Source organism: Zootoca vivipara, chromosome 2, assembly GCF_965207765.1.
Source record: "Zootoca vivipara chromosome 2, rZooViv2.hap1.1, whole genome shotgun sequence".
NCBI classification, from domain to species: domain Eukaryota; kingdom Metazoa; phylum Chordata; class Lepidosauria; order Squamata; family Lacertidae; genus Zootoca; species Zootoca vivipara.
The window spans coordinates 78,129,261-78,155,265 of record NC_142584.1 but is presented as its reverse complement, the minus strand read 5'-3'; the positions used below and the strand labels follow the sequence as shown (position 1 = coordinate 78,155,265).

The 26,005-nt window shown below is 43.5% G+C and overlaps 1 protein-coding gene across 3 annotated transcripts in view; it reads left to right on the top strand.

Moving 5' to 3' along the window:
• Positions 1-26,005, top strand: part of BICD2 (BICD cargo adaptor 2) — a 93,205-nt gene that overhangs the window by 39,455 nt on the left and 27,745 nt on the right. For all 3 annotated transcript variants that reach the window (XM_035106323.3, XM_035106322.3, XM_035106321.3), the window contains exon 2: positions 18,345-18,557. In XM_035106323.3, coding sequence (XP_034962214.1) covers positions 18,345-18,557 — 213 coding nt within the window. The remainder of the gene's footprint in view (positions 1-18,344; positions 18,558-26,005) is intronic.

Below are 26,005 nucleotides of genomic sequence, written 5' to 3'. Positions count from 1 at the left end.
CATCACGTGGAAGCCGGTTTAAGTTACTCCCATGTGCAAGTTCTAGTGTAGGAAACCATTTGCCAGCAGCAGAACATCCTGTGGTCAAGGAAGTTTTCTGTATGCCAATGGAACTATGTTTATTTGGGGCATTTGCTGTGGTGTTTACGAATTCTCTATACAGTATTTGTACCTTTGAAGCTTAGCACAGGTCAAACTAGCTGCCACATGGGTTAATTTTTGAGGGTTGCCTCTTTGTGGTGGTTTTTAACTTTTAGACCAGCTTTACTGTTTTTTTTCCAGAAGCGGTCTAGTAAATCTTCAAGGGTTGGGGGCTTTTTAAAAAACAAAACAAAAACCTTGAAAATATTGGCTGTGGCTGAATTTTTACTGCCTTTCACAACCCAAAGATGTTCTCTTTTCATTCTGATCACCTAGAATTTGTGAAGTTTCTTGTACATGCACATCTAATATAGTCCTTTGGAAAATGGAGCACAGAGCAAGACCATGGCTTCCCCCCGCCTCCTTCTCTGATCTTGTTTGGATTCTAGTAGACGAAAATGAAACTTGAGGCTCAGCAGGGACAGTTTAATGTGCTAACATTCCTTAGTGCCCATTTCTGAATCCAGCTAATAAGGGTCATGTTTCTGGATTGCTGGATTCCTTTCTTATTCTTCCCCCTTAAAGAAGACGTTCGCTCAAGGCCTATTCACTTAACAAGGGCAATGGGGACCTCTTCTCAATAAGACTGCTTTATTTTTAATGCTTCTTCCCGCACCAGCACTTTCTCTTGGGGGGTGCTTCTTTCCTCGACTGAATTACAATAAATGCCTTTTAGCGGCATTTGTTGTAATCACGTGTCCATGCCCGTTAGCTTCCAAACACAGCATTATTGTCAAGGGGGGGATGCTGTACATGGCAATGTAAATGTAATGGGGAGAATCCAGCCTGCCTTGAAATGCGCCATGTGAATGGGGAAAGCAGCAGTTAATGTCTCAGCGTTGGTTCAACTGTTGAGTACAATTAGCTTCATCTATCAGCCTTTCACTTCAGAGAAAAGGGCAGTGTGGCATTTATTAAAGGACGGCCTTGTTCTGCTTTGACATTTCAGAGCCACATGTCACTGGGTGTCTCAGCTGGAGGAATGGGGGAGACTGGGGGACACAACAATGTCTATGTGGGACTTGGATTGAAACTGGCAGTGCCTTGGAGATGTGGAAGCGAATGGAGACCCTCTGCTTTAGAAGTGGCGGTGGTGGTGTGGGGAGGGACGGGGCTCCCAAGTGTGAATGCTTTCCCCTTTTTTGCTTTCTAGGAAAAAGTTGCTAGACAGACATCTCCATGGGCTATTAGTGATGCCCCTTCTCGCACTTCCAGCAGAAGTGTTTAATTGGAGCCTGCTGTGAGGAGAGCTCTGATTCCAGGAGGCCTGCAGTGTGATAAAGGTTACATCATTTCACTGCCACTCTGGATTGTGATAATATGTTGAGCTCTTCCCCCACCCCTCTCTCTCTCTACACACACACACACACACACACACACACACACACAGACAAAACACACACACACACACACACACACACACAAAACACACACACACACACACACACACACAGCTTTATCTTCTTTATGATGACACACAAGGGGAAGGAGGGTGACAGGATAGCGCTGTTGCTTTTCAGTGCAGCAGACATTTCAGATGGTGCAGCCTCCATCGGGTGGGGCAATTTGGGGTGGTTCATACAAATGCATTGTGTTTAAATGGAAAATTTGCAGACAAGCAGAAGTGGTGTTTGCGATAGCATCTTGGGGGAGGGCCGCAGCAAAGTGATAGAGCATTTGCTTTGCATGCAGAATCTGTGGTGTTCATTGGCAACCCAGATCTTCAGTTGCCTAAGCATGCCTCATGGAAGAGTCTCTCTCTCTCTCTCTCTCTCTCTCTCTCTCTCTCTCTCTCTCGTTAGGTGTGGGAGAAAAAGTGCTTGGCTCTGCAAATTGGAAAGAAGTAGGGTAGAGAACAAAATGTTTTATTAGGCTCTTAAGTGCATACTTGGGGTTATTTTGGCTCTGCTCAGATTACTAGTGACATTGGGTTTAGTTGCTGGGGACGTAGATAGCATTCTCATTGTTAATTCCTGGATCACCTTCCAGGCTTTTCCCCTGGGAATTTTATGTGGATTTACTTCAGGTATTCCCTGTTCACATGCTGTCTGAAGGTGGATCTATTCTAGTGAGCCAGTGTGGTGTAGTGGTTAAGAGCGGTAGCCTCGTAATCTGGGGAACCAGGTTCGCGTCTCTGCTCCTCCACATGCAGCTGCTGGGTGACCTTGGGCTAGTCACACTTCTCTGAAGTCTCTCAGCCCCACCCACCTCACAGGGTGTCTGTTGTGGGGGAGGAGGGGAAAGGAGATTGTTAGCCGCTTTGAGACTCCTTCGGGTAGTGATAAAGCGGGATATCAAATCCAAACTACTCTTCTTCTTCTTCTTCTTCTTCTTCTTCTTCTTCTTCTTCTTCTTCTTCTTCTTCTTCTTCTACTACTACTACTACACTTAAATCCACATGCTTTACAGGAGATCACAAAAAAGAGAAAGAAAGCAGGCGGGTTTTCTCCGAGCTTTTCCTGTGGAACCAGCACCTTCTCTCATTGAATACAAAGTTTTATCGTTTCTGCATAAGCCAGCAGGTCTTTGCACATAAAGGGAAAACAAGCCACTTGAGCACAATGCCTGTGGCACCTAATACACTAGCATATTCAAATACAGCAGCAAACTTGGATTCAAGGCCAAGTGCACACTTGGAGATCTGCACTCTGATGAACATGCCTGTCTGACAAGTATAAGAAGGCCCTAATGTAGATTTTTTTTGTTGATGAGTTGATAGCCCTGATATTGAATGATTGGTGTGTAATATTGATCATCCCCTAGCTGGTATAATCTGGAGTGAGAAACCTCAGCCAAATGCAGTCTTCCAGATCTCTCTCTTTAATCCTCAGGACTCTTCCTCTGGCTCCACCCCTTCTCAGGCCACACCCCTCACCAGTCTTGCTCCATGCCCTCCTCAAGGAGCACTGCATCCTTGAACTACAATGATACCTGTTGCTTGCCCAAATGGGTGATACCGTGTTTCCCCTTTTTTAAGACACCGTCTTATAACTTTTTTTCCTCAAAAACACACACGGTGTCTTATTTTCAGGGGATGTCTTAAGGCTTGGTGTTCTAGTAGTCAGTGCAATCACACATGACACTTTCTGGCACATCCAGTTTGTGATCCACTATAAATATGACTCCATCATCACCATCATCAACATCATTAGTTATGCATGGACAGAAGTATGTATGGCATCAGGTGCATAATTTAGCTTTTTTCTAAAACGTGTGTCTAGTTTTCATAGAGAATATCCGAAAATACCCATCCAGACCATAAGAAGCTGCCTTAGACCTAGTCAGACGATTGTCAATCCAGCTCAGTGTTGTTTACACTGATTGGCAATGGCTCTTCTGCAGGATTTCAGGTGGGAAGTCTCTCCCAGTCCTACCTGGAGATTCTGGGGATTGTACCTGGGACCTTCTGCATGCAAAGCAGATGCTTTGCAACTGAGCCACGGCCTGGAGATGTGATGCACACAGAGAACTCGAATAAGCATAGGATGCTCCACTAATTTCAGTAGAGAGAAAAGATCAATGTGCTCAAGAGAACATGCTAACCCATGGGAGAGCCAGGGCTCCTGCACCCACAATAAATTTCTGCATTGGAGCACTTATCTCCAGAAGGCTACACTTCTTAGGGCAGTAAGGTTGGGTGGCTCTTCCTAGCCTCCTGGTCCACCTTTGTGCCCTTCATCTTTGTTCTCCTATTACCACCCATGCATGCATTTCATCCAGCCATTCCACCACCCTCTGCCAAAAGAACTGTAAATTCTCCTAATACTCAAATATCTGGTTAAGAAGAAAATATGCCAATTGAGCAAGTTATGTTAATTAAAGGTATTTGCATACACATGATTGCATACATATTACTGCTTTGCATAATTAATATTAAGCATAGCATTCTAGGACTGGAAAAGGCAAGAAATCCACCCATTTTCTACCATTAACAGAGGGTCTTCCACACTTGATTTTTCTCTTCCCCACTTCGCTTGGAGAGGCGAGAGCCCGAGCGGGAGACGTGCGCTCTACAAAGCTCTGCACTCACTTCATCCGCCCGACGGGAAAGCGAAGCGGGGAAGAGAAAAAACTGAAGCGGCTCTTTTTCTCTTCCCCACTTTGCTTGGAGAGGCGAGCGCCCGAGCAGGAGACGCGCGCTCTGCAAAGCTCTTTTTCTCTTCCCCACTTCACTTTCCCGTCGGGCAGATGAAGTGAGTGCAGAGCTTTGCAGAGCGTGCGTCTCCTGCTCGGGCGCTCGCCTCCCCAAGCAAAGTGGGGAAGAGAAAAAGAGCCGCTTCAGTTTTTTCTCTTTTTCTCTTCCCCACTTTGCTTTCCCGGCGGGCAGATGAAGTGAGTGCGGAGCTTTGCAGAGCGCGCGTCTCCCGCTCGGGCGCTCGCCTCTCCATGTGACCGCACGGCTCTTTTGCTGCTGCCGCGTGGAAGCGGCTGGGGTCAGGAGCGCCCTAGCCAGCGGCCTCATCTCTTCCTGGCCCTGCCAAGGAGGCCTGCCGCCCCGCCGCTGCCGAGCGCTCCGTCCGCGCCAGTGGGCGCTCCCGTCTGCGCTGCTGGGCGCTCCACCCGGGCGCTGCTGAGCGCTCTGCGCTGCAGCAGCCGGTTCCGGGTGGCGGGGTGGCAGGCTGAAATCACTTCAAACGGCGTTTTTAAACGCCATTTTCCCTCCTCACGGCTGACTTAGCTACCGGTAGGCGCGCGCTGCAGCTGAGCCAGGAACAGCTGATTCTCGTGCTACAGCTAATCCGTATCTCCGCGCTCTGCTTCCTTGCTTTGCCCACCACTGCTGAGCGTTCCACGCTGCAGCAGCTGGTTCCAGGCCCCGAGCTGGCAGGCATGGGGGTATGTCTTATTTTCGGGGTATGTCTTATATTGCTCAAATGCTTAAAATTGCTGCCCTGGCTTACTTTATGAGTACGTATTAAAAAAGGGGAAACACGGTAGATAATTTTTGTGTGTGCACTTAGAAAGTTCTGGCTCTTGTGTGGTTGGAATGTAGCCTACTGTTTGAACCACATCTGCTGCTCTGGCTCACTTTTACTTCTGGTCCCACCACCATTTGACTCAGGTGATGTCTACTTTTGATATGTGCCTTCAGATGGTTTTCCGTAAGCGAATACTGCCCTTGGACAGAAACCCCACCCCTTTTCTAGAAGCATAAACATAGTGGCTCTTGTGGTTGGGTTGTCAAGTGGTTGCCAGTGAATATTAAAAAATTTGTGGAAATCCTGGAAGCCAGTTTTGCACAATCTTCTTAGGAGATGGTAAAGATCAGTGCAACACTGAAAGAAAGAAAAATATTGTTCAAAATGCTTTGTTCTTGTCCAGACTGTCCCCCTCTCTCTTGTCAAAGACAGGAAGGGAGAACACCAAGGAGCTCGCCACACTCAAGTCAACATCAAGAGCACAGTAGGATATTTTAATCAAAGAACACGAGAAAAGCCTGTTGGATCAGGCCAGTGTCTTGTCTAGTCCAGCTTCCTTTTTTTGTCACAGTGGCCAACTAGATGCCTGTGGGAGCCCCCAAACAAGACTTGAGCACAACAGCCAGCACACAGGACTTGACTAATGCTCAGCATTTCAGGAATTGTATACACATGTGCGCAGAAGTAATCCTCATTGAGTTTAATCTTTTTTTTTTTAAGATGAAAACCTACAGCACAGTGGGGTCTTATTTGAGTAAGCACGAATGCTGCTTTATCCTTGTACCATTTTATAATCAGCAAAAGGGAAAAAACCAAAACTTTAAATGAACTTACTTTTTAAAGAAAATCACCACCACCCTATAAATTCTGATAATTTTTGCTGAGGAGGAATGTTTGGATGAGAGTTTTCAGCTGGAGGTAATAAGTGATTAGAATATGTATATGCAGGGCATACACTAAAGCCTGATTTAACAGCTTGAGATGCTTCTTCTTCTGGATGTTACTGTGCCAACCCCAGATTAGTCTTCAGTTTATAGAGATTCATGTCATCGCCATGCTGCTGACCAGTGTTTGACCCCATAGCTATATCATCCTCTTTATACATGAACTTCAATCCTTCTGTTCTTTTGAGAGGGTTACAGCACAGTTTCCAAGAATCACGCTCACTGGAAACCAATATGTAAAAGTCAGAATTGGCTAGAATTATTATTCTCTTGGGGTAACTGCTTCCTAATTAATTATTGGGGGTGTGCATAAGAAGGGGGTGGGGAGAGGGAGCGGAACCATTTTTTAAAAAACCTGTTATAATAATCCCAAACTGAAGACCTGAATCTGAACTCAAATTAATTTCGCATCTGGATTTTGGCTGGGGGAATGACCTTCGTATTTTTAATCTATTCCTGGGATTCACTCAGATCCTGATCTTGTCAAGATTACAATTTACATTTTCTTATAGGCTTGCAATTTGTATTTTAACCAATTAAACTGCATTGCAATGGCAAGCCTGAAAGCTTGATTTTTTACCAAGAACAAAGGGTTAAAGACTAAGGGTGATATTCAACTGAGTTTGTGGTGAGAAGGGGGTAGGTTTATGTCTTTGTGTGTCACAGTTCCTAGGGCAGTGGCTATTTTTATTTTATTTTTTGAGAGGGGAGGGGTTAGTTGTGCTGCAGGATAGTAATGCTGAAAATTTCGGAACTCTTGCCCTGTAACGCTGCACGCCTGCTTGGCTTGTCTGGTTTATTAACCTTAACAAATCATGTGGAGGCTGCTATGAATTATGCAGGACAGCCTGACCCATTTGCTGGCAAATCTGTTTGCAGGGCAAGGCAGGTCACGTGCGGTCTGTGGGATTGCATTGGCAAAAAAAAGCTTTCTAGCCTCAGAGGTGCTCAGTGGACCCTTTGCCTTAACAGTACATCTATTGTTCAACAATTAGGAAGTAATTGTTAGGGGGGGGGAGTGAGGGGAATGCTGGAAATATGCCATGCCAGAATTCTGTAAAGCTTTCCAGGTGTGGTCTGGTCAGGTGATGTTTGCCATCAATCAAGCAATGGCTCAAAATGCCTGGTTTTGGAGTAGCTCAGGGGTCAGCAAACATTTTCAGCAGGGGGCCAGTCCACTGTCCCTCAGACCTTGTGGGAGGCCGGATTATATTTTTTGGGGGGAAATGAACTAATTCTTATGCCCCACAAATAACCCAGAGATGCATTTTAAATAAAAGGACACATTCTACTCATGTAACAACAGGCTGATTCTCGGACCATCTGTGGGCCAGATTTAGAAGGCGATTGGGCTGGATCCGGCCCCCGGGCCTTAGTTTGCCTACCCATGGTGTAGCTGCTTAGAACAGGGGTCGGCAAGGTTTACCTCGCCTGGGCCGGTTCACTCCAGCGGAGATCCCTCCGTGGGCCGGATTTGTGCATGTGTGATTTCCGGCGTCTGCGCAGACACAATTTCCGGTGTCTGCATCTGCACAGACGCAATTTCTGACGCCTCGGAAGCAAGTCCCCATGCCGTGCTGCGCCGGTTTAGCCCAGCGTGCAGGGACTCTCCGTGGCCGGCTCAGTTCAGGGGGGGCTCGTGGGCTGGTTAAACAACCCCCGTGGGCTGCTTGTGGCCCATGGGCCTTAGGTTGCCTACCCCTGGCTTAGAACAAGAGAAATTGCTCTGGAGAGAGGGCAGGTGGCGGAGGGAACTAGGATGGGATTCTTCTGCTTGCTATTCATTTCTGGATACATGGTATACATTTTGGCAAAGGGCAGTATCCTGACAAATCAGATCAGGATCATGTATGCCAGCAAGAGAGAAAGCACTGCCGATACATCTCACGCAGATCCCAAGTATTCCGTCATTTATGCATAATGTACCCTGTGCAAATTTTAAGTCAGTGTTGTCACAAGTACTGTTGGATATAGTTTAGAGTCTAGGGAGATGGAGGGGCCTGGAATGAGTGCACCAGACCATCTGTCTCCTAGGGTCTCCACGTGTGTAGGGGCCAGCGAGGAATTACTGCAGCTCAGTGCATTCATTGTACAGTGGAACCTCGGTTTATGAACACCTCGGTTTATGAATTTTCGGTTTATGAACACCGTGGACCCAGCTGGAACAGATTAATTCATTTTCCATTACTTTCAATGGGAAAGTTCGCTTCAGTTTATGAACGCTTCAGTTTATGAACAGACTTCCGGAACCAATTACACCCATGCTTCAGTTTATGAACGCTTCAGTTTAAGTACTCTGCGGACCGTCTGGAACGGATTAATCCACTTTCCATTACTTTCAATGGAAAAGTTCACTTCAGTTTATGAACGCTTCAGTTTATGAACAGACTTCCGGAACCAATTGTGTTCATAAACCGAGGTACCACTGTAAAACAAAATGTGTATGTGCATGCCTGTCTCCATCTCCCCCAGCACCCTCTGTGCAACAGTGGCAGAAGATCACCCTGTGCTGACTAGAATGAAAGGTGGCGTTATTTCTTTACGGACTCTTTGAATAAAATGGATGTGTCTTGAGTTCTTTTCGCCTCTAATTATTGCACTAATAAGTGGAACGGGATGGCTCAGGAGACTGACTGTTCTTTCAAGCCAGATCCGCTTGCCTTTAGTCAGCTGGGACCAAAAGCAATTACTCGTTGATGGATGGCTAGTGGCCCATGTGTGCAAATTCAATGGCTTCGGGGAAGTTGCTTGCAGACAGATGTCCGCACTGCAACAAACTCTGGGGATTAAATTCAGCAGCAGTCTGACCGTCTGGGGCTGGCTGTATTTGGGTCTGGAGCATTGCCAGAAAAGCACAGCAAGCTCAAGTGACCTAATGATACGGCTTCTTTTTTTTTTTACACTGCATTGTACAATCAGAAGACCCAGGAATCCCACCCCTCCTTCAATACTTTGTATATAAAATAATAATAATGTAACTGGGAGCATTGGAAATACTGTAGGTTCCTTTGTATATATCCTGCCTCTTGAAGCTCCAAGTAGGACTGGTTAGGACATTTGAGATACACTCAGTACGAGAAATTCAGAGGACACTTGTTCCTGTTCTCTATTCTTTTGTCTCTACCGCCAATTTATTTTCTACCATGCTGCCTTCCATTCTTCTCATTTCCTCTGTCTCTTCTCATGGTTGGCATTTTCTCTGTAATCCTGCATCATGTTTCTGTTTCAAGCTGGTTCCAGCCTGAAGTTGTGTAGGCAGTTGGTCTGTATAGCAAAGTACAGTGGTACCTCGGGTTACAAACACCAGACTCCGCTAACCCGGAAGTAGTACCTTGGGTTAAGAAATTTGCCCGTGGATGAGAACAGAAATCGTGGCGCGGTGGCAGTGGGAGGTCTTCAGGTTAAGAATGGACCTCCAGAACGAATTAAGTTTTTAACCAGAGGTACCACTGTACATTTCCCAGGTGTGGCATGTTGTGTTCTTCATTAGCTTGCCATAAGGAGCTTCATAATGGCAGTGATGGAACATGAGTAGGTGTATGTGCCTCACCTGTGAAGCTCATGATGTGGTGATGCCATTTTATGAACTGTACTGCACATGCACTGTGTAACCCCTTGGAGTTTTTGTGGGTTTTTTTTTTTTACAATCAAGTGGCATATAAATACAATGAAATTCAACTAAATAAAGAATGCAAACATGGCAAGGCTAGCCTTTTGCCCTTCATTTAGTGCTCTCAACCATTTTAGAGAACTTTAAGAATTATTCTGGATTTTTGGGGTGGGGTGGGATGGGGGACGACCAGCTTAGAGGGAAACGTTTAGAAAATGTTGAGTGCAGAAAGTCCTTCTGTATAATTGCAACGTCGTGTCTGCTTAATGTCAGAGGCGTTGTTGCCTGACTGCATGAATAAAAGTAAGTCAGCTTCAGACTTAAAAGGTGTGGCTGATCTTTGCCTCCTGGTGACATTAGTTAAAGAGATACGTGATGTGACCATCAGCGCATTCAGCACTGCTTTAAGATGAGGAAATTCTGACATATTGTGCATCAGCTTTACCTGATGTCATCAGGAGTGACAGGAAAAGGATGTGATTTGGCTGTGGTTACACCTTTCAGGTAACATCCAGTTTGGCCCATATATATATATATATATATATATATATATATATATATATAGTGTATTATTTATTTGGAAGATTTCTACCCCACCCTTTAATCCAGATGATCCTCAAAGTGGTTTTCACTGTATCTGTAATAATAACACACACCCCAAACCCATACAGCTCAACAGCCCTTCTTTTCCTGGTCAACAGATGGGGACAGAGGAGCTTGTAGCTAAAGCCGAGTGTTCTTTTGACATGGGGGAGAAGGCAGCAAATGCTCCGCTGCAGGTCTTTTCCCCCTGGCTGATGGATAGGGAAAGGGTAGTCTTCCCTTGCTGTGATGTTCTTCCTGGGAGGCAGGGGGTGCAACTACTGGAAAACCTTGCTCCCCTGGCTTAGCCCAGAATGTGCTTTCCTTCTGTTCTGCAGATCCACAGCAATTTATTTATGCCTTAGTTATTCAAATATCATCATGATCTACATTCATGGTGTCATCTCTGTCAGCGTGTGTAATGAACTCCTGTCTATTTGAATGTTCATTATATGGCTCCATGTGTTGAGGAACTGAACTGATTGCTAATTGTATTTATTTAATAGATATCAGAGACAGCTCCCATTTTTTTTTGCAAGGTGGGGGTTGTTCTCCTTTAATTTGTAAAATCCATTTCTCTTCATGTTAATGCCCTGGATTTTTTTTAATGAATATGTTGATGGGGGAAGCAACGAAGGTGAGTAGAAACAGATTCAAAATGCCAGCAAAGATATTACCAGATCAAGAGAGAGACTGTGTCATCTTCTTAGTGTGCTACTCTGAGTTTAATCTGTGAATTATTTTCCCCTCCTGAAACGCAGCATAATGGAGAAGATAAATTTGCATATTGCTAGCTCCACCTGACTACTAGCCCTGTCAAGAAACACATCAATAATGATGCACAAGGTCACAGCAGGATGCATAAAGTATTACTAATCAGGCCATAATTGCTGTGCTGGAAAAACTTATTAAAATAATATAGTAGGAGGCATGCAAATTGCTTACTCCCCCCCCCAACCCCTCCCTACTAAACACCAGCCACTAAAATGTTCTTTAATTGCTATACTGTTTTTTTTAACATGCTGCATATACACAATATTTAAGTTTGTGTTGGCCTCCCCGTGGTTCTTGCAGATGAATAACCAGCAGTTCAAAAAACTGCTCTTTTCCCCCTTATGGGGTACCCAAGAGCCCATATAGAGTCCTCTTTTTAGGTTCTCTATCAGTAGGAGAAAATAACAGAGGCCAACCAGAGAATACCAAGGCAGCTAGCTACTAAGCCTGCTCCCCACACACCGGGGGGGGGGGGGAGAAGACCTCGAGCACAGGCACGCAAGCCCACCTTCAAACTCCAGACCACCTGCAGAAACATCATACATACATCACAGAAGGGGTGTAGCCCAGGACCACCACCCCCCAAATACATCATACATACATCGCAGAAGGGGTGGTCTAAAACAGAATCCTGAGTTTGTTGTCTGGCAAGTTACCTGATTGCATTATCTGGGTTTTGGCCACTCTTTTGTTATTATAACTACTTAATTCTTGAATCTAGGTCACAGGTCACAGGCTCACACCCTGTTCATATCTTGAATGTGCCCTTAAGACAGGATTTGTGAAGACAGGATTTGTGAGGAAAGAGACAATGGGGAGGTTTCCCACTTTGACCTTGCAGAGAAATGTTGTTGTTGTTGTTTAGTCGTTTAGTCGTGTCCGACTCTTCGTGACCCCATGGACCAGAGCACGCCAGGCACTCCTGTCTTCCACTGCCTCCCGCAGCTTGGTCAAACTCATGTTGGAAGCTTCGAGAACACTGTCCAACTATCTCGTCCTCTGTCGTCCCCTTCTCCTATTGCCCTCCATCTTTCCCAACATCAGGGTCTTTTCCAGGGAGTCTTCTCTTCTCATGAGGTGGCCAAAGTATCGGAGCCTCAACTTCAGGATCTGTCCTTCCAGTGAGCACTCAGGGCTGATTTCCTTCAGAATGGATAGGTTTGATCTTCTTGCAGTCCATGGGACTCTCAAGAGTCTCCTCCAGCACCATAATTCAAAAGCATCCATTCTTCGGTGATCAGCCTTCTTTATGGTCCAGCTCTCACTTCCATACATCACTACTGGGAAAACCATAGCTTTAACTATACGGACCTTTGCCGGCAAGGTGGTATCTCTGCTTTTTAAGATGTTGTCTAGGTTTGTCATTGCTTTTCTCCCAAGAAGCAGGCGTCTTTTAATTTCGTGACTGCTGTCACCATCTGCAGTGATCATGACACCCAAGAAAGTAAAATCTCAAATCTCTCACTGCCTCCATTTCTTCCCCTTCTATTTGCCAGGAGGTGATGGGACCAGTGGCCATGATCTTAGTTTTTTTGATGTCGAGCCTCAGACCATATTTTGCGCTCTCCTCTTTCACCCTCATTAAAAGGTTCTTTAATTCCTCCTCACTTTATCTGAGGTTGTTGATATTTCTTCCAGCGATCTTAATTCCGGCTTGGGAGTCATCCAGTCCAGCCTTTCACATGATGAATTCTGCATATGTTAAATAAGTAGGGAGACAATATACAACCTTGTTGTACTCCTTTCCCAATGAGGTCAATTTGTTCAGGACCTTTTCTGTTGGGTTCTGTTCTGTTGGGTTTCAGACATGTGGTTTTTATATACATTACAGTTATGAGCATTTATATTTCATATGTGTGTGTGTGTGTGTGTGTGTGTGTGTGTGTGACCGACCTTAAAATTCTTATAACAGTTCCAAATTGGCAACTTATTTTGTTTGCAAAGTTAATTTTGCTCGCTTGAAAATCAACCTTAGCATTTAAAATATTTCATCCTAAGGCTCCACTGGTATGGTTAAAATTACAATGGCAGCAAAACTGCTTGCTCAGTAGGTGTAAGAGAATCACAGGCAGCTTTTGAACAGAGAGATCAGAATTGGGCATCAGCACTTGCCCACTCATGGTGTGAAAATGCATCTATGGTAGCAGCACCCCAAAACTACCATTGTTTTGTATAGATGGTAGAATCAAGTGTCCCCCATCACCACAATTGTACTAGGCTTATACTAGGCTACAGTTCAGGATATTCTTCTCTGGTCAGATCAGAGTGTGTGTGTGTATAGAGCCAGGGTCAGCAACCTTTTTCACCTGTGGGCCGGTCCACTGTCCCTCAGACCATGTGGGGGGCCTATATTTTGAAAAAAAAGAAAAAAGAACGAATTCCTATGCCCCACAAATAACCCAGAGATGCATTTTAAATAAAAGCACACATTCTGCTCATGTAAAAACACCAGACAGGCCCCACAAATAACCCAGAGATGCATTTTAAATAAAAGCACACATTCTACTCATGTAAAAACACGCCGATTCCCAGACCGTCCGCAAGCCGGATTGAGAAGGCAATTGGGCCGCATCTGGCCCACGGGCCTTAGGTTGTCTACCCCTGGTATAGAGTGTGTATGAGCTGCACAGTTGGCTACCTGGCAATTTCATCGCCTGCCTCAATACTAGAACTGATGGGCGCACAGCTCACTGTTGAGATGCAGAAGATCAAAACAGGGCATAATGTGTGTATGACTAGAGTCTTTTTCAAGCATTAATTTTCATGCTGAGGCCAAGCAAATTGAACGGGGCTATGGGCCGTGAATGGGCATGGGGTCTCCGTTAGCAACCAGCCCTTTAAAATCAAGGGAGAATTCACAACCCACAGGGAAGGCTGCAGAAGTTAATGCTTAACATGGTGACAGTGGCAGTGGGGGCAGGAGCGAGGCAGTGCTACTTTGGGGGTGAGGCTAAATAAATGACCCCACAGCTACTTTCACCCTGCTTGTCTTCTACATGCGAGTAATGTGTAAAGAGGCCTTAGGGGAGGCAGACTTTTGGTATGCAGTGATTTCTGAAAGACCCCTGGAGAGTACAAACAGCATAATGGAAAACTGATTCTGTTCTAGTAAGCAGTGTGTAACTTTTGTAAAATAAAATAATAAAAGGAAGAATTGATGGTTAACTTGGTTCTAGCTATAAAAAAACCTGAGCATGTGGGAAGGCATTTGGTCTGAACGAAAGATATGCATCTGTGGCCATTGGCGTTATGAAGGTTTTGATATACAAGCTCACAAGTTAGGAGTTTCAGGGCAATGGGAATGTTTTTTTTTTGTTAACACCTGCCCTGTGTGCAGCAGCACATACCTTTTCAAAAATGACATAAATCTATATGTGCAACTTGTTGTGTGCTCTTGCATGTGCAGCTTAACAGAATCATATTATTGTGATGAACCTTCATGGCACAGGAAAACAAGAGGTGTCAAAATCCATAATAGCTTCATGGGGAAAATATCGGCTGTGTAACCTGAGATCAAACTTGCACTTTATTCAAACGTTCAGAAATGATTAATAAAAATTTAACGGTTGTGGGTTTTTTTTTGTTTTTTTTGTTTCTTTAATTGCAATGAGAAATGTTGAGGTGGCTGTACAGCAAATGCATTTGAAAGGAAGAATGCCTTGCTGAAAGGTCTGAGAGTGTAAACTGCCATAGCAACAATTCTTTACAAGTTCAAATGGGTCGATAGGAATGAGAAAAGAAAGTCCTTATGATAAGCATCTGATTTATGAGCTTAAAAGGAAAGGCAAAGGTTCAGTCAGCATGATATCTTAAGAACTGAGACCTCAGGTAGGAGGCAGAAAATCTTTATATTGTATATTTATAACAAAGAAAACCAGACCTTTTCATAAAATGCTTTGGATTTGGAAGCAGCCCCCCCCCCGCCCCGCCCCAATATAGCTCGCATTTCACAAATTTGAAGAGGGCAAACACCCAGGAAAAGGTGTGCTGCAAACACCTTAAAAATCAAAACAGCCAGTTGTGTAATAACAAATGCAAATTGTGTGTGTGTCTGTCTCTAATAGTGAGTTTTAACTCATATACCTCAGTAATAGGAAGGTGCATAGTATTTCTGTGTGCACATGCATACAATTAAGTGTGTGTGTGTTGTACTAAGTGAAAAATACTGTCATTTCAAAAGTCTTTTATGGCAAAGTACTTCTATATAAAGGACTTGTTCTAGAATTACTTTTGCTTCCTCAACAAAAGCTGAAAATTTGCAAGTTTCATCCACTTTGGGGAATGCTCTTGTGCCTGGAAATTTTATCCGCTTCTGATGAAAGGAGGAAAAGTTAACACAGATTTTAAATTCCCCATAAGGGTGAATAGGGAACATAGCTTTATGCAGAGTGACCTGGAGCACAAATTGAATATTGAAGCAGACAGAGTACATAATGACTCAGAAACAGGTAAAAGAAGTCCTGATACAGTTAACAATTTACAATGTGATTGATTTTGATATTAGAAATTGGTTTGCGAATCAGGGGGGGGGGTTATTATAAGTTTCTGTAAACTTTGCTACACTTTTTAATCTTATTTTAGTCTCTTCTGCATTTGTAAATATATAGCCATTTAAATAAACAATTCAAAAGTGCTTTAATTGGGTACTAGAACTTTATTCTTTATTGTCCTGTAAAAGAATTTTAGTTCTTTGGGGTAGCAAAAAGAAGCTGATGTGTTGAGGAAATGCTTATATATTGGTCTGCTAACACTCTAACATATATAGAGATCTCGGCCATTAGGCTTTTAAGCTGCTGTGTGCAGTTGAAACTCATTTGACAGTAACTTGCACAGATGGCATGTTACTTTCTGTCTGAAATGTGACGCTTTTTAATTTCCCTAAGGACTGTAGTGTGAACCTGGCCAGAATTTCCTCAATGGGTATTTGTCTCTGGTTTTTCTAATTTGCTTATCTGAGATCAGATTCGATCTGATAGGAGCAGTGAGTGGGTGCCTTGCATACAAGATGGCGCAGACATGTTCAATCATATGCTTTAGCCCTGTTTGTTCAATAATTACCGTATCAGCGAATGCTTCCTATCTAATATGCTGAAGCAATGAAATTCTGAGGCCTACTTCTTGCATGCAGGAAATAAATTTCCTCCTGTGATGACAGATACAGTCTGAACGGCTAGGACATAAATGGCCAATGGAAAACTCGATAGATCATTAAACAGGGAGCAGTGTTTGGAGAAGGAGGAGAGATTCTGGTTTGCCCTTGACCAGGTTGAAAATGCAGCATTCGTACCAGCAATCTTTATATGAAATGAATGAAATACCATAACTGGCATGTTGAACATACCCATTCTCTCGAAAGACTCAAATCTATCTTGGAAGGTAGTAGTTGCAAAGACATATTGTAGTTCAAAGATACCATTCATTTCAGCTCTTACACATCAGTCCATCTGTCAGGTGGATCCCATTGAAAATATGGCTTCTTAAAATGGTAGGACAATTTGCCTTTATAAATATATAAAAAAAATTGAGCTCTCTGAAGAGCTAATTGCAGGTGTCTTTACAAAGAGGTACATAGAAACACATCAACATATTGGAGCAGATTCCAACTTGGTCATGGGGAGAAAAATAGCTTGTTACCAATGAAGAAAGAAAAAATCCCAACAAATTTACAGTAGTACATGTGAACAGTATAGATTTGGTTTAACAATAAGCGTTCCTAATCATTATACATCTATAGTAAAAATAATTTCTGTTGGTAATGGGACAGTACTCTTTGAGCAAGTAGAGTTGTACGAACTGTTTTACACACTGTATTAATCATAGGATTCTTTGATCACCAACTATGTGCTTTATGCGTGGCCAGTATACTTCAATATGTACTTTAGGTTTCTGGCAGCATGGTGGCCACCCATTTATCACAGCCAAATGTTTTTAATGTTAGCCCTTTGGATTGGTGTTCTTCAGAGCAACTGAGCCAATTTATTTGAAGTACATTAAGGTAATCTAGGGAAGCTTCTAGTTCAAAATAAGTGCTGGGCTGCCTGAAATAGAGGGAAATGATGAGTGATAGAGCCCGAGGAAATTACTTCAGAAAGCAGCATTGTGGCTTTTTCTGAGAAGACACCAACTCATATACAGTGGTACATCGGGTTACAGACGCTTCAGGTTACAAGCGCTTCATGTTACAGACTCTGCTAACCCAGAAATAGTACCTCTGGTTAAGAACTTTACCTCAGGATGAGAACAGAAATTGCGTGGCAGCGGCAGAGCGGCAGCGGGAGACCCCATTAGCTAAAGTGGTACCTCAGGTTAAGAACAGTTTCAGGTTAAGAACGGACCTTTGGAACGAATTAAGTTCTTAACCCGAGATACCACTGTATAAATATGCCTGTTGTCTTTGTCCATGGAGTTTTCTTGGCAGGGATACTGGAGTGGCTTGCCAGTTCCTTCTCCAGGAGGATCACGTTTAGTCAAAACTCTCCACTATGACCTGTCCATCTTGGGTGGCCCTGCATGGCATAGCTCATAGCTTCTCTGAGTTATTCAAGCCCCTTTGCCACGACAAGGCATTGATCCATGAAGGGGCCATGGGGTCACGAAGAGTTGGACACGACTAAACAACAACCACCACTGTATTTTAATGTTATTGAAGGAAATAGGGCTGTTCAGACCAAGAGATATAGGCATGTAGACCCTCCTCATGCAGAAATCTCCACTCAATTTATGGTTTTGGAACATGGCCCGTAGTGCATTTCTATGCCTCATCCTCATATCTGTAAAATGGGAATTATAGTGATCCAACTGACAGGGATGTTGTGATGATTTCACAAGTGTTCACACTTGATTGTTTTAAACAATTACTTGACTTACAAGGTCGCCATTTTGAAAAATGGGAGTTCTCTTTAGCACAAATGCAAATCCTCACCTCACAACAAGGAGATAATCGTGTTAGAAAAGGAAAAGAGCACAAGGTTATATCCAACCAAGTTGTCCCATTACTGCAAGGATTCCTACCCATGCAAGAAGACCTATTCTTTTCTTTTTCTTTCCTCTTCTTTTCTCTCTGCATGCTTCCCCGATCTGTTTTGGGGTTCACCAACCATCTGGAGAAGAGTTGGGGCATGCATGAGGAGGGGAGGGGAAAAGAAAAGAAAGTTCCATGGTGCAAGTACTTCCATCTGTGCAAATGGGACAGCTTCACTGGTTACAACTCAAATACCCCATAATGTGTGAAATACAGCAAATATTTATGTTTCTGCCCATTAACGGATTTGGGGAGACTGATGTACTCTTCAGCTTCTTAACCAGGGTATACTCAATGCACAATAAACATTCATGTTGCTAAAATTATTAAATATCTTTCTGATTTCCCCCCAGGCTTTTGGTCAGGCTCACACTAACCACAAGAAAGTAGCAGCAGATGGAGAGAGCAGGGAAGAAACCTTGATTCAAGAGTCCGCCACAAAGGAAGAGTACTACATGAAGAAAGTCATGGAACTGCAGACAGAGCTAAAGCAGCTGAGGAATGTCCTTGCCAACACCCAGTCTGAAAATGAACGCTTGAATTCTGTTGCTCAGGAACTGAGAGAGGTGAGATTTATTGACCAATAATGCCTGAAGTGCAAAAGCTCTGAGGCTGTCTTGTTATACTCCCTTGGAAAGCCATGCCTATTTATGTTTCTGATAGACTCTTCTTAAATTAGGCATGCTGGGGACTTTCAAAGGCATCTCCCTATCTTCCATTCAGTTCAGCAGGGCCCAGGAAGTTGCTCCTCAAACTAACTACACTATATCTGTCCATATACATAAAAACGTAAGGCTGTTGACACGTTGCAGTTTGCAACTGCAGTGTGAGGCACAGCAGGCAAGTGGCCAAGCCAGAAGCACAGTTGGCAGGTGGCCCAAGTGAACTGTTTAAGTTGCTCTGTGAAGTGCCTCCTTTCTCTTTTAAAAGGGGTTGGGGAAAGCTGTGAGGGGATCTGCAATGGTGTGGGTGTGGTGTGAAAAGAGGGGATTTGGTCAGATGTGACACAGATAGCAAAGGGATAGGTGTGGTTAGAGAGCAGGTGTGGTTGGAGAGCAGAGCAAGTAGGGTCGGCAGCCCCTAGTTAAAATCTAAATGTTAAAAGCTTGTCACATTAAAGGAAATAGTTTTAAGGTTTCCTAAAAACTGCATACAAGTAGCAGTGAGCTAAAAGTAATAATTAGATGGCCATCCTACATGCCTGGAGAAGCAACAACAAAACTTAATTTATCTTTAATATGAAAGGATGTTGGATTATTGGTTTATTATTTATTTATTTATTTATTTATTTATGAGCTTCATATGTTGTTTTTGAGGTTAGCCTGCTGTGAACCCTTCTAGAGAACATAGTTGGCTAGGCAATATCCTAGATGTGGGAGCTGTGACCTACAGCACTTTGTTCTTTTTTTGTGATTAATTTATATATTAATTTTTAATTATTTTTTATTGATTTTTCAGTTACTTATTCTTATTCTTATACATGTACATATACATATTCCATTATTTTCCATATATATATATATATATGAATGATATGTCAAAATACATACAATAATCCCATATCTTCCCCAGGGATTTCCCACCACCTCATTACAGCTTCTTTTATTCTCTCTCTCTCTCATCCCCTGTGTTGTTATTCTTGTTTCTTCTTTATTATATCATGTATCTTATCTAACTATTCTTTTATTTTGCAAATTTTAATTTAAACACATCAAGGATTTTATTCGAGGACAGCATTTATCTAGATATTCCTTTACACATTCCCACTCTTTTTGTATTTTTGTTTTTTGCTTTTGGTGATTCCTAATTGCCACTTTGTTCTTGTGTCCTCTCTGAACGTTATGCTGTTTGCCATATTGAGGAAGCATTAGCCACATTAAATAGGAAGAAGCTCTTCTGATGGCGCTATGGATTAGATGTTGTATCAAAGTCTAAAGTTTTGTTTTGTAAATGCTTGTTTGCAGATATCTGGATCTGATTCTCTCTCTCTGTGTGTGTATATATATAGATTGTTAAAGCTATGGCAAAAAAATAGATTTTCTGTCTTTAACATGTTTTACAAACATAATTTATGTTTGGTCGATTTTTCATTTCTCTTATGCTCCTCCCAGTCTCATTTTTCCCCCCTGGTGAAATAAGGCATTAAATGTAGAAATGGGAACATGTTGGCTTTCCCCCTCCACAAAAAGCTGCAAAGTTGACTGCTTCAGTTTCCATCTCTTGGAAACAGTGTGAAACAAGAGTATCAGGTTATTTTAAACTTTGTATATATCTGCTTCAACTGGTTATGAAAGTTGCAGATTTCATAAGCGTTCCTACTTCATCCTCCTCCCGCAACATTGAGCGGTTTGTTTAGTTGAGTTTGTTTTAGTTGAGAGAAACTGAGAAGAAATACCGTGGCGGTGAATGAAAAGTGTAGGCCTCACAGATTTATTTGAAGCTTTTGGTTGTATGAGATTGTGCGGCAAAAAAGTGCTGAAAGCAAGTGGGGCTGATCTTTAGGGAGCTGTTGAGACTGTGTGAAGCTGTCTTGCTTCATCAACACTGTGTATGAGGACAGGCTGCAGATGAGATATCTGTGTAATGCAGAACAGAAGTCTCTCAATGGCAGGGATGAGTAAGATCAGAGTAGTTTCTGATTCACTGGCTGGAATCCACCAGAAGTGTGGAGGGGGAAATGAAGGGGAAGGGGGGGCCTTGCTCTCGGTTGTATGCTTTGCATACAGAAAAGTCCTAGGTTCAGTCCCTGGCATTCTGAGGTAGAGTTGGAGATGACTCTTGCTACCAGTCCCAGTAAGAGTCTTGAACACATATGTATGCAAATATGTAGCCCCCCCCGCCCATTTTTTAAAATGAAGAATAATAATGCATAAGTCTAGGCCAGGCATCCCCAAACAGCGGTCCTCCAGATGTTTTGGCCTACAACTCCCATGATCCCTAGCTAAGAGGACCAGTGGTCAGGGATGATGGGAATTGTAGTCGAAAACATCTGGAGGGCCAAAGTTTGGGGGTGCCTGGTCTAGGCTATGCCTCATTTCTTTGATGATGCTATTGCGAAAACCTCCCATTCTTTCAGAAGATAATGTTCAAACAAATGTGATACAGCTAGGATATGATTGGAAGTAGACAGAATGTAGTAGACTTCCAGTAGTAGTAGTAGGAGTTAAAGGTAAAGGGACCCCTGACCATTAGGTCCAGTCGTGACTGACTCTGGGGTTGTGGCACTCATCTCGCGTTATTGGCCGAGGGAGCCGGCATACAGCTTCCAGGTCATGACAAAGCCGCTTCTGGCGAACCAGAGCAGCACACGGAAACACCGTTTACCTTCCTGCTGTAGCAGTACCTATTTATCTACTTTCAATTTGACATGCTTTCGAACTGCTAGGTTGGCAGGAGCTGGGACCAAACAACGGGAGCTAACCCCGTTGCAGGGATTCAAACTGCCGACCTTCTGATCAGCAAGCCCTAGGCTCTGTGGTTTAACCCACAGCGCCACCCGCAGTAATAATAATTACTTATTTTTTTGTACCCCACTCATCTGACTTGGTTGCCCCAGCCACTCTGGGCTTCTTCCATTTTTGTTCCCTGCTGCCTCATGATTCTATACGGCAATAATATTTGCTTTTGCCTTTTTGTCAAATTCTAACAGGAAAAGCCACTTTTCCTGCTTTGTGGAGCCTTCTTGTGAAAAAGTCAAAGGGTTTAGTAAGCAGATGGTGGGGGAATCAAACTGTTTGCCATAGCACTGAAGTTCATTCTTTCAAGAAGAAGTTTTGACGGTCCATTTTGCAGAGTAAGGAGACTAAGGCCCTGATCCTTAACCGCTGGAGGGGGTTAGGGTTTAGCAAAGGCACCCCCAAACTGCGGCCCTCCAGATGTTTTGGCCTACAACTCCCATGATCCCTAGCTAACAGGACCAGTGGTCAGGGATGATGGGGTTTGTAGTCCAGAACATCTGGAGGGCTGAAGTTTGGGGATGTCTGGTTTAGCAGCATTGTAATTCATGGTAGAAGGCACAGTAGCATAAGCAGAACCGCTGGAAGTGTGCCTGCTTGCAGAAGTTGGCATGGAATCTCAAAATGAGGTGGAGCAGGGCTGTCCATAAATTTGCCTGATTTCATGCTGATCATTTGCCAGACAGGGGCCTGGGCCTCTGCTATGCCAGCCTGGTACTGGTTCAGCAGACCTTACCCAAAAAACTGCTCTCCATCACATCCACCACCTCCCTTGACCAATGCAGGTGTCAAGGCTTTAGATGCGATGGTGGAGCCAGTGTTTGCCTTTTATGGACCTCTGGCCATGGCTCCCCAGCCAGAGCTAGGACTGCTCTGCTCGGTTTCAGAGCAATACAAGTCTGGGCAAGAGGAACCCAAGTTAAAAGGAACCACTAAACCAGCATCAATCAGAGAGCAGCATTGCTCATTGCTTCCCTTCCTTTAACATGTCAGAACGCTTTTCTGTGACTGACAGTTGCTAAGCTGGTAACTTAGCCATAAGATAGCTCTTCTGGATCAGACCAAAGATCTGTCTATTTAGTTCAGTTTCACGATGCCTACAGCAGCCAATCAGATTCTTTTGGAGCAGAGGCAAGAAGAGCCTTCTCCCAGTATCCAGAGGCAGAACTCACAACTGTGCACATCACAACTCAGCCACTGTAAACCTTAGACCTTGGGCATGGTTGCTTCAGTGCTTTTTTGTCACAGTTGCAGGGCCCTAAATACTAGGGCACAGTCATTCCTGGTTGTTGGTGTGTGTGTGTGTGTGTGTGTGTGTGTGTGAGAGAGAGAGAGAGAGAGAGAGAGAGAGAGAGAGAATGAATGCATTTTTAAGACAGCTGTCTGTTTTGTGTATGCATCTTCAAACCATTGTAATGATTGAAACAGATTCTTACTCCCATGCACAGAAACAATCTGCCTATTTCTTAAGGCATTATGATCTTTTGAGACATACTATCCAAAAGAAATCACTGCCGTTCGGGTTACGTACTTTTCGGGTTACGAACTGCACCCCGGAACAAATCAGGTACGTAACCCGAGATACCACTGTACTAGATTAAGGAATGATCCGGCTCTGTATAAGGCAGATTCCTATATTCCAGTGGGCACATGTAACAAACATAACACGAGATTGTTGTTCTCTAAGGTGAGCCGTTCCATTTTTAGAACAGAGTGAAAAACCAAATACTTATGCAGTTTATACAATTTATTTGCTTTTAAGTCAAATCAGCTCACCAGTCTCTCCTAATCTTTGACTAAACCATCTTTAGGGGGGGAAAACACGCCAGCCCTCAGTTCATTCAGTGGTATTGGGAAGGTACAAGCAATTTCCATTTCTTTTTAAAAACCATAAAAGTGGCAATTTTTCTGAGGCTGCTTTTGAAGAAGGTTCATTGGTACTTTCTGTCTGCGTTATGGCAGCATATGCTGAGCAGCATAAATAAACCACATGTTAATCCTCAAAATGGAGTTTTCTGATTATAATGATTTCAGTACGGCCCACTCCCCCCCCCCACTTTTCAATCATGGTTTACATTAGCAATCAGGGTTTTATTCAATAAAACTGTCCCGGAGCTATAAATTCACCTAAAGCTATAAAAATTCATTTGGTTATTTACAGAGAGTAGACCAGCCCTTTCTCTTCTCCCAGATAAAGAACTTTAGGGGTGAGTGAAAGAAGGTAGGCAGAATGAATGAATGGTGCATGTACTGGGGAATTAATCCAAAGCTGAATGTTCTCCTTCCTAATTTTTCATTTTGTGCCGCTGTCGCATGAACGAGCTTTCTAGACTGTCTTCCTTTTTCAAGCTGGGATTCCTATGATTTTTGTTTGATTGCAGCAGCCAGTTTGAACCCATTGGAAGACTTCAGATGTTGGTCATCTGCCATTAGTCTGTTCCCATGACGTGAAAGCTAGAAGGAAGAGTTGTGCTGGTTGTGGTTTCCTTTGTGTTTTAAATGCTCGGGATTGGCCATTTTGAACCCTGCATTGGTTTGCTTTGCAGGATAAACAAACAAGCTCTTTCAAGCTGTTTCTCTGCTCCCTCTCCCCAAGTCCACTTGCTTCCTGTCGTCATGCAGCAATTTTAACCCAGAGTTTATGGCACAAATTATCCTCCGCAGTCCTGCAGCCAGTGGTCATGTCATCCACCTGCCTCCCTCTCCATGCATCACTGTCCTTTGTGTTTAGCTCTTGCTCCCTTGACCTTTCTGCCTACGTTTGCCCTTCAGATGTTCCTGAACAGTCTTCAGATGTACATGGGGAGAGGATTCTGCTCTTTCATATAAGGTGGAGTTAAATATTTTCCCCTTTTAAAAACTGCAAAACTCCTAGCAGGGTTTCCCGCACCCTGAGAGCTTACAGCCTTTAATTTCACCTTTTAAAAATACAAATGGAACACAAGAAATGTATGGCTGGGGGAAAGAGAATGAAGAAATCTTGGGTTCCGGTCTATTCATTCAGATTTGTCTGACTGTATATAGGATTTCTCCCCCACTGGCTCTTTTATCTCCCCCATTCAACCAGTGTTATTTTCAGCAAGTGTTTATTTTTAGGTGCCAGGTCTGTCACCATAGTAGCCAGCTAAGCTTGTTGTTAGGCCCCATCTGCCTACATTGGCTCTGTCTGGTGCTCTTTTCTATATACACAGTAGCCTAATTGTTCCATATCTCCAAGTTCCCATAAGCACCTGCCTTGACATCATTACTGAGGGCAGAGTATTCCTAAAGTCAGGGGCACACTTCTATTCCCCAATGGGATTTATAGCTAAAATGCTGATTAGTCCTTTGTGTGTTGTTATCCTCTTGTCTCTCAGAAACTGTTATACTAGTGTGTGTGTGTGTGTGTGTGTGTGTGTGTGTGTGTGTGTGTGTGTGTTTTGGGTGTGTGTTTTGGGTGTGTGTTTTTTAAGGACAGGACAAAACTTACTCTTCCAGCTGGGGGGTTTCCAAAGTTTGCGGTATGAGCCAAGCCTAAGTCATATGTTCTAAGCAGAAGAACTTGACTTACAAATACCGTATTTTTCCATGTATAAGACTAGGTTTCCCCCCTAAAAAATAATGTCAAAAATTTGGTGGCACCTTATACATAGATGGGACGCGGGTGGCGCTGTGGTCTAAACCACTGAGCCTAGGGCTTGCCGATTGGAAGGTCGGCAGTTCGAATTGCCGCAACGGGGTGAGCTCCCGTTGCTTGGTCCCAGCTCCTGCCAATCTTAGCAGTTCGAAAGCACATCAAAGTGCAAGTAGATAAATAGGTACCGCTCCAGCGGGAAGGTAAACAGCATTTCCATGAGCTGCTCTGGTTTCTCCAGAAGCGGCTTAATCATGCTGGCCACATGACCCGGAAAAACTGTCTGCGGACAAATGCCAGCTCCCTCGGCCAGTAAAGCGAGATGAGTGCCGCAACCCCAGAGTCGTTCGCGACTGGACTTAACTGTCAGGGGTCCTTTACCTTTTTTTATACACAGATACATCTCCCCCTATTTTCTTAAATCGGAGTCCCCCAAAATAGGGGGCATCTTATACATGGGGGCGTCTTATAGATGGGAAAAATACAGTAGTTCTTGTTTTAAAAGAAGCGGACCAACCTCTTTACATGTATTAATGTGGGTGCTCTTAAGGAAGAGTCTGCATTGTGGGATGGTTGGTTCATGAATACTGGCTTATTAAATGAGTGATAGGTATGTATGCATTATAAAAAAGGGATATTGTCTCTGCTTTGTTAATGTTACCAGAGTGTTGTCCAAGCTGAAAAACATGACTGAAAGGACATGAACAAATCTGACTCACTCCAGTGACAGTTCAGAATAAAAGCCCAGACTTGTAATTGCAGCACAGCAAGATGAGGTATAAGATGCAAATGAATCATATGTGCAGATTTGACAGGATTCATCTCGCTCCCTGTTCCAAAGATGCTATCGAAAGAAAACGGACTCTATTGTTTCGTTTCGGTTTTTTTTTTTTTAAAAAAAGAGTAAGCAGGAATAGAAGTGAACAAGATAATAAATGCTGTAGCA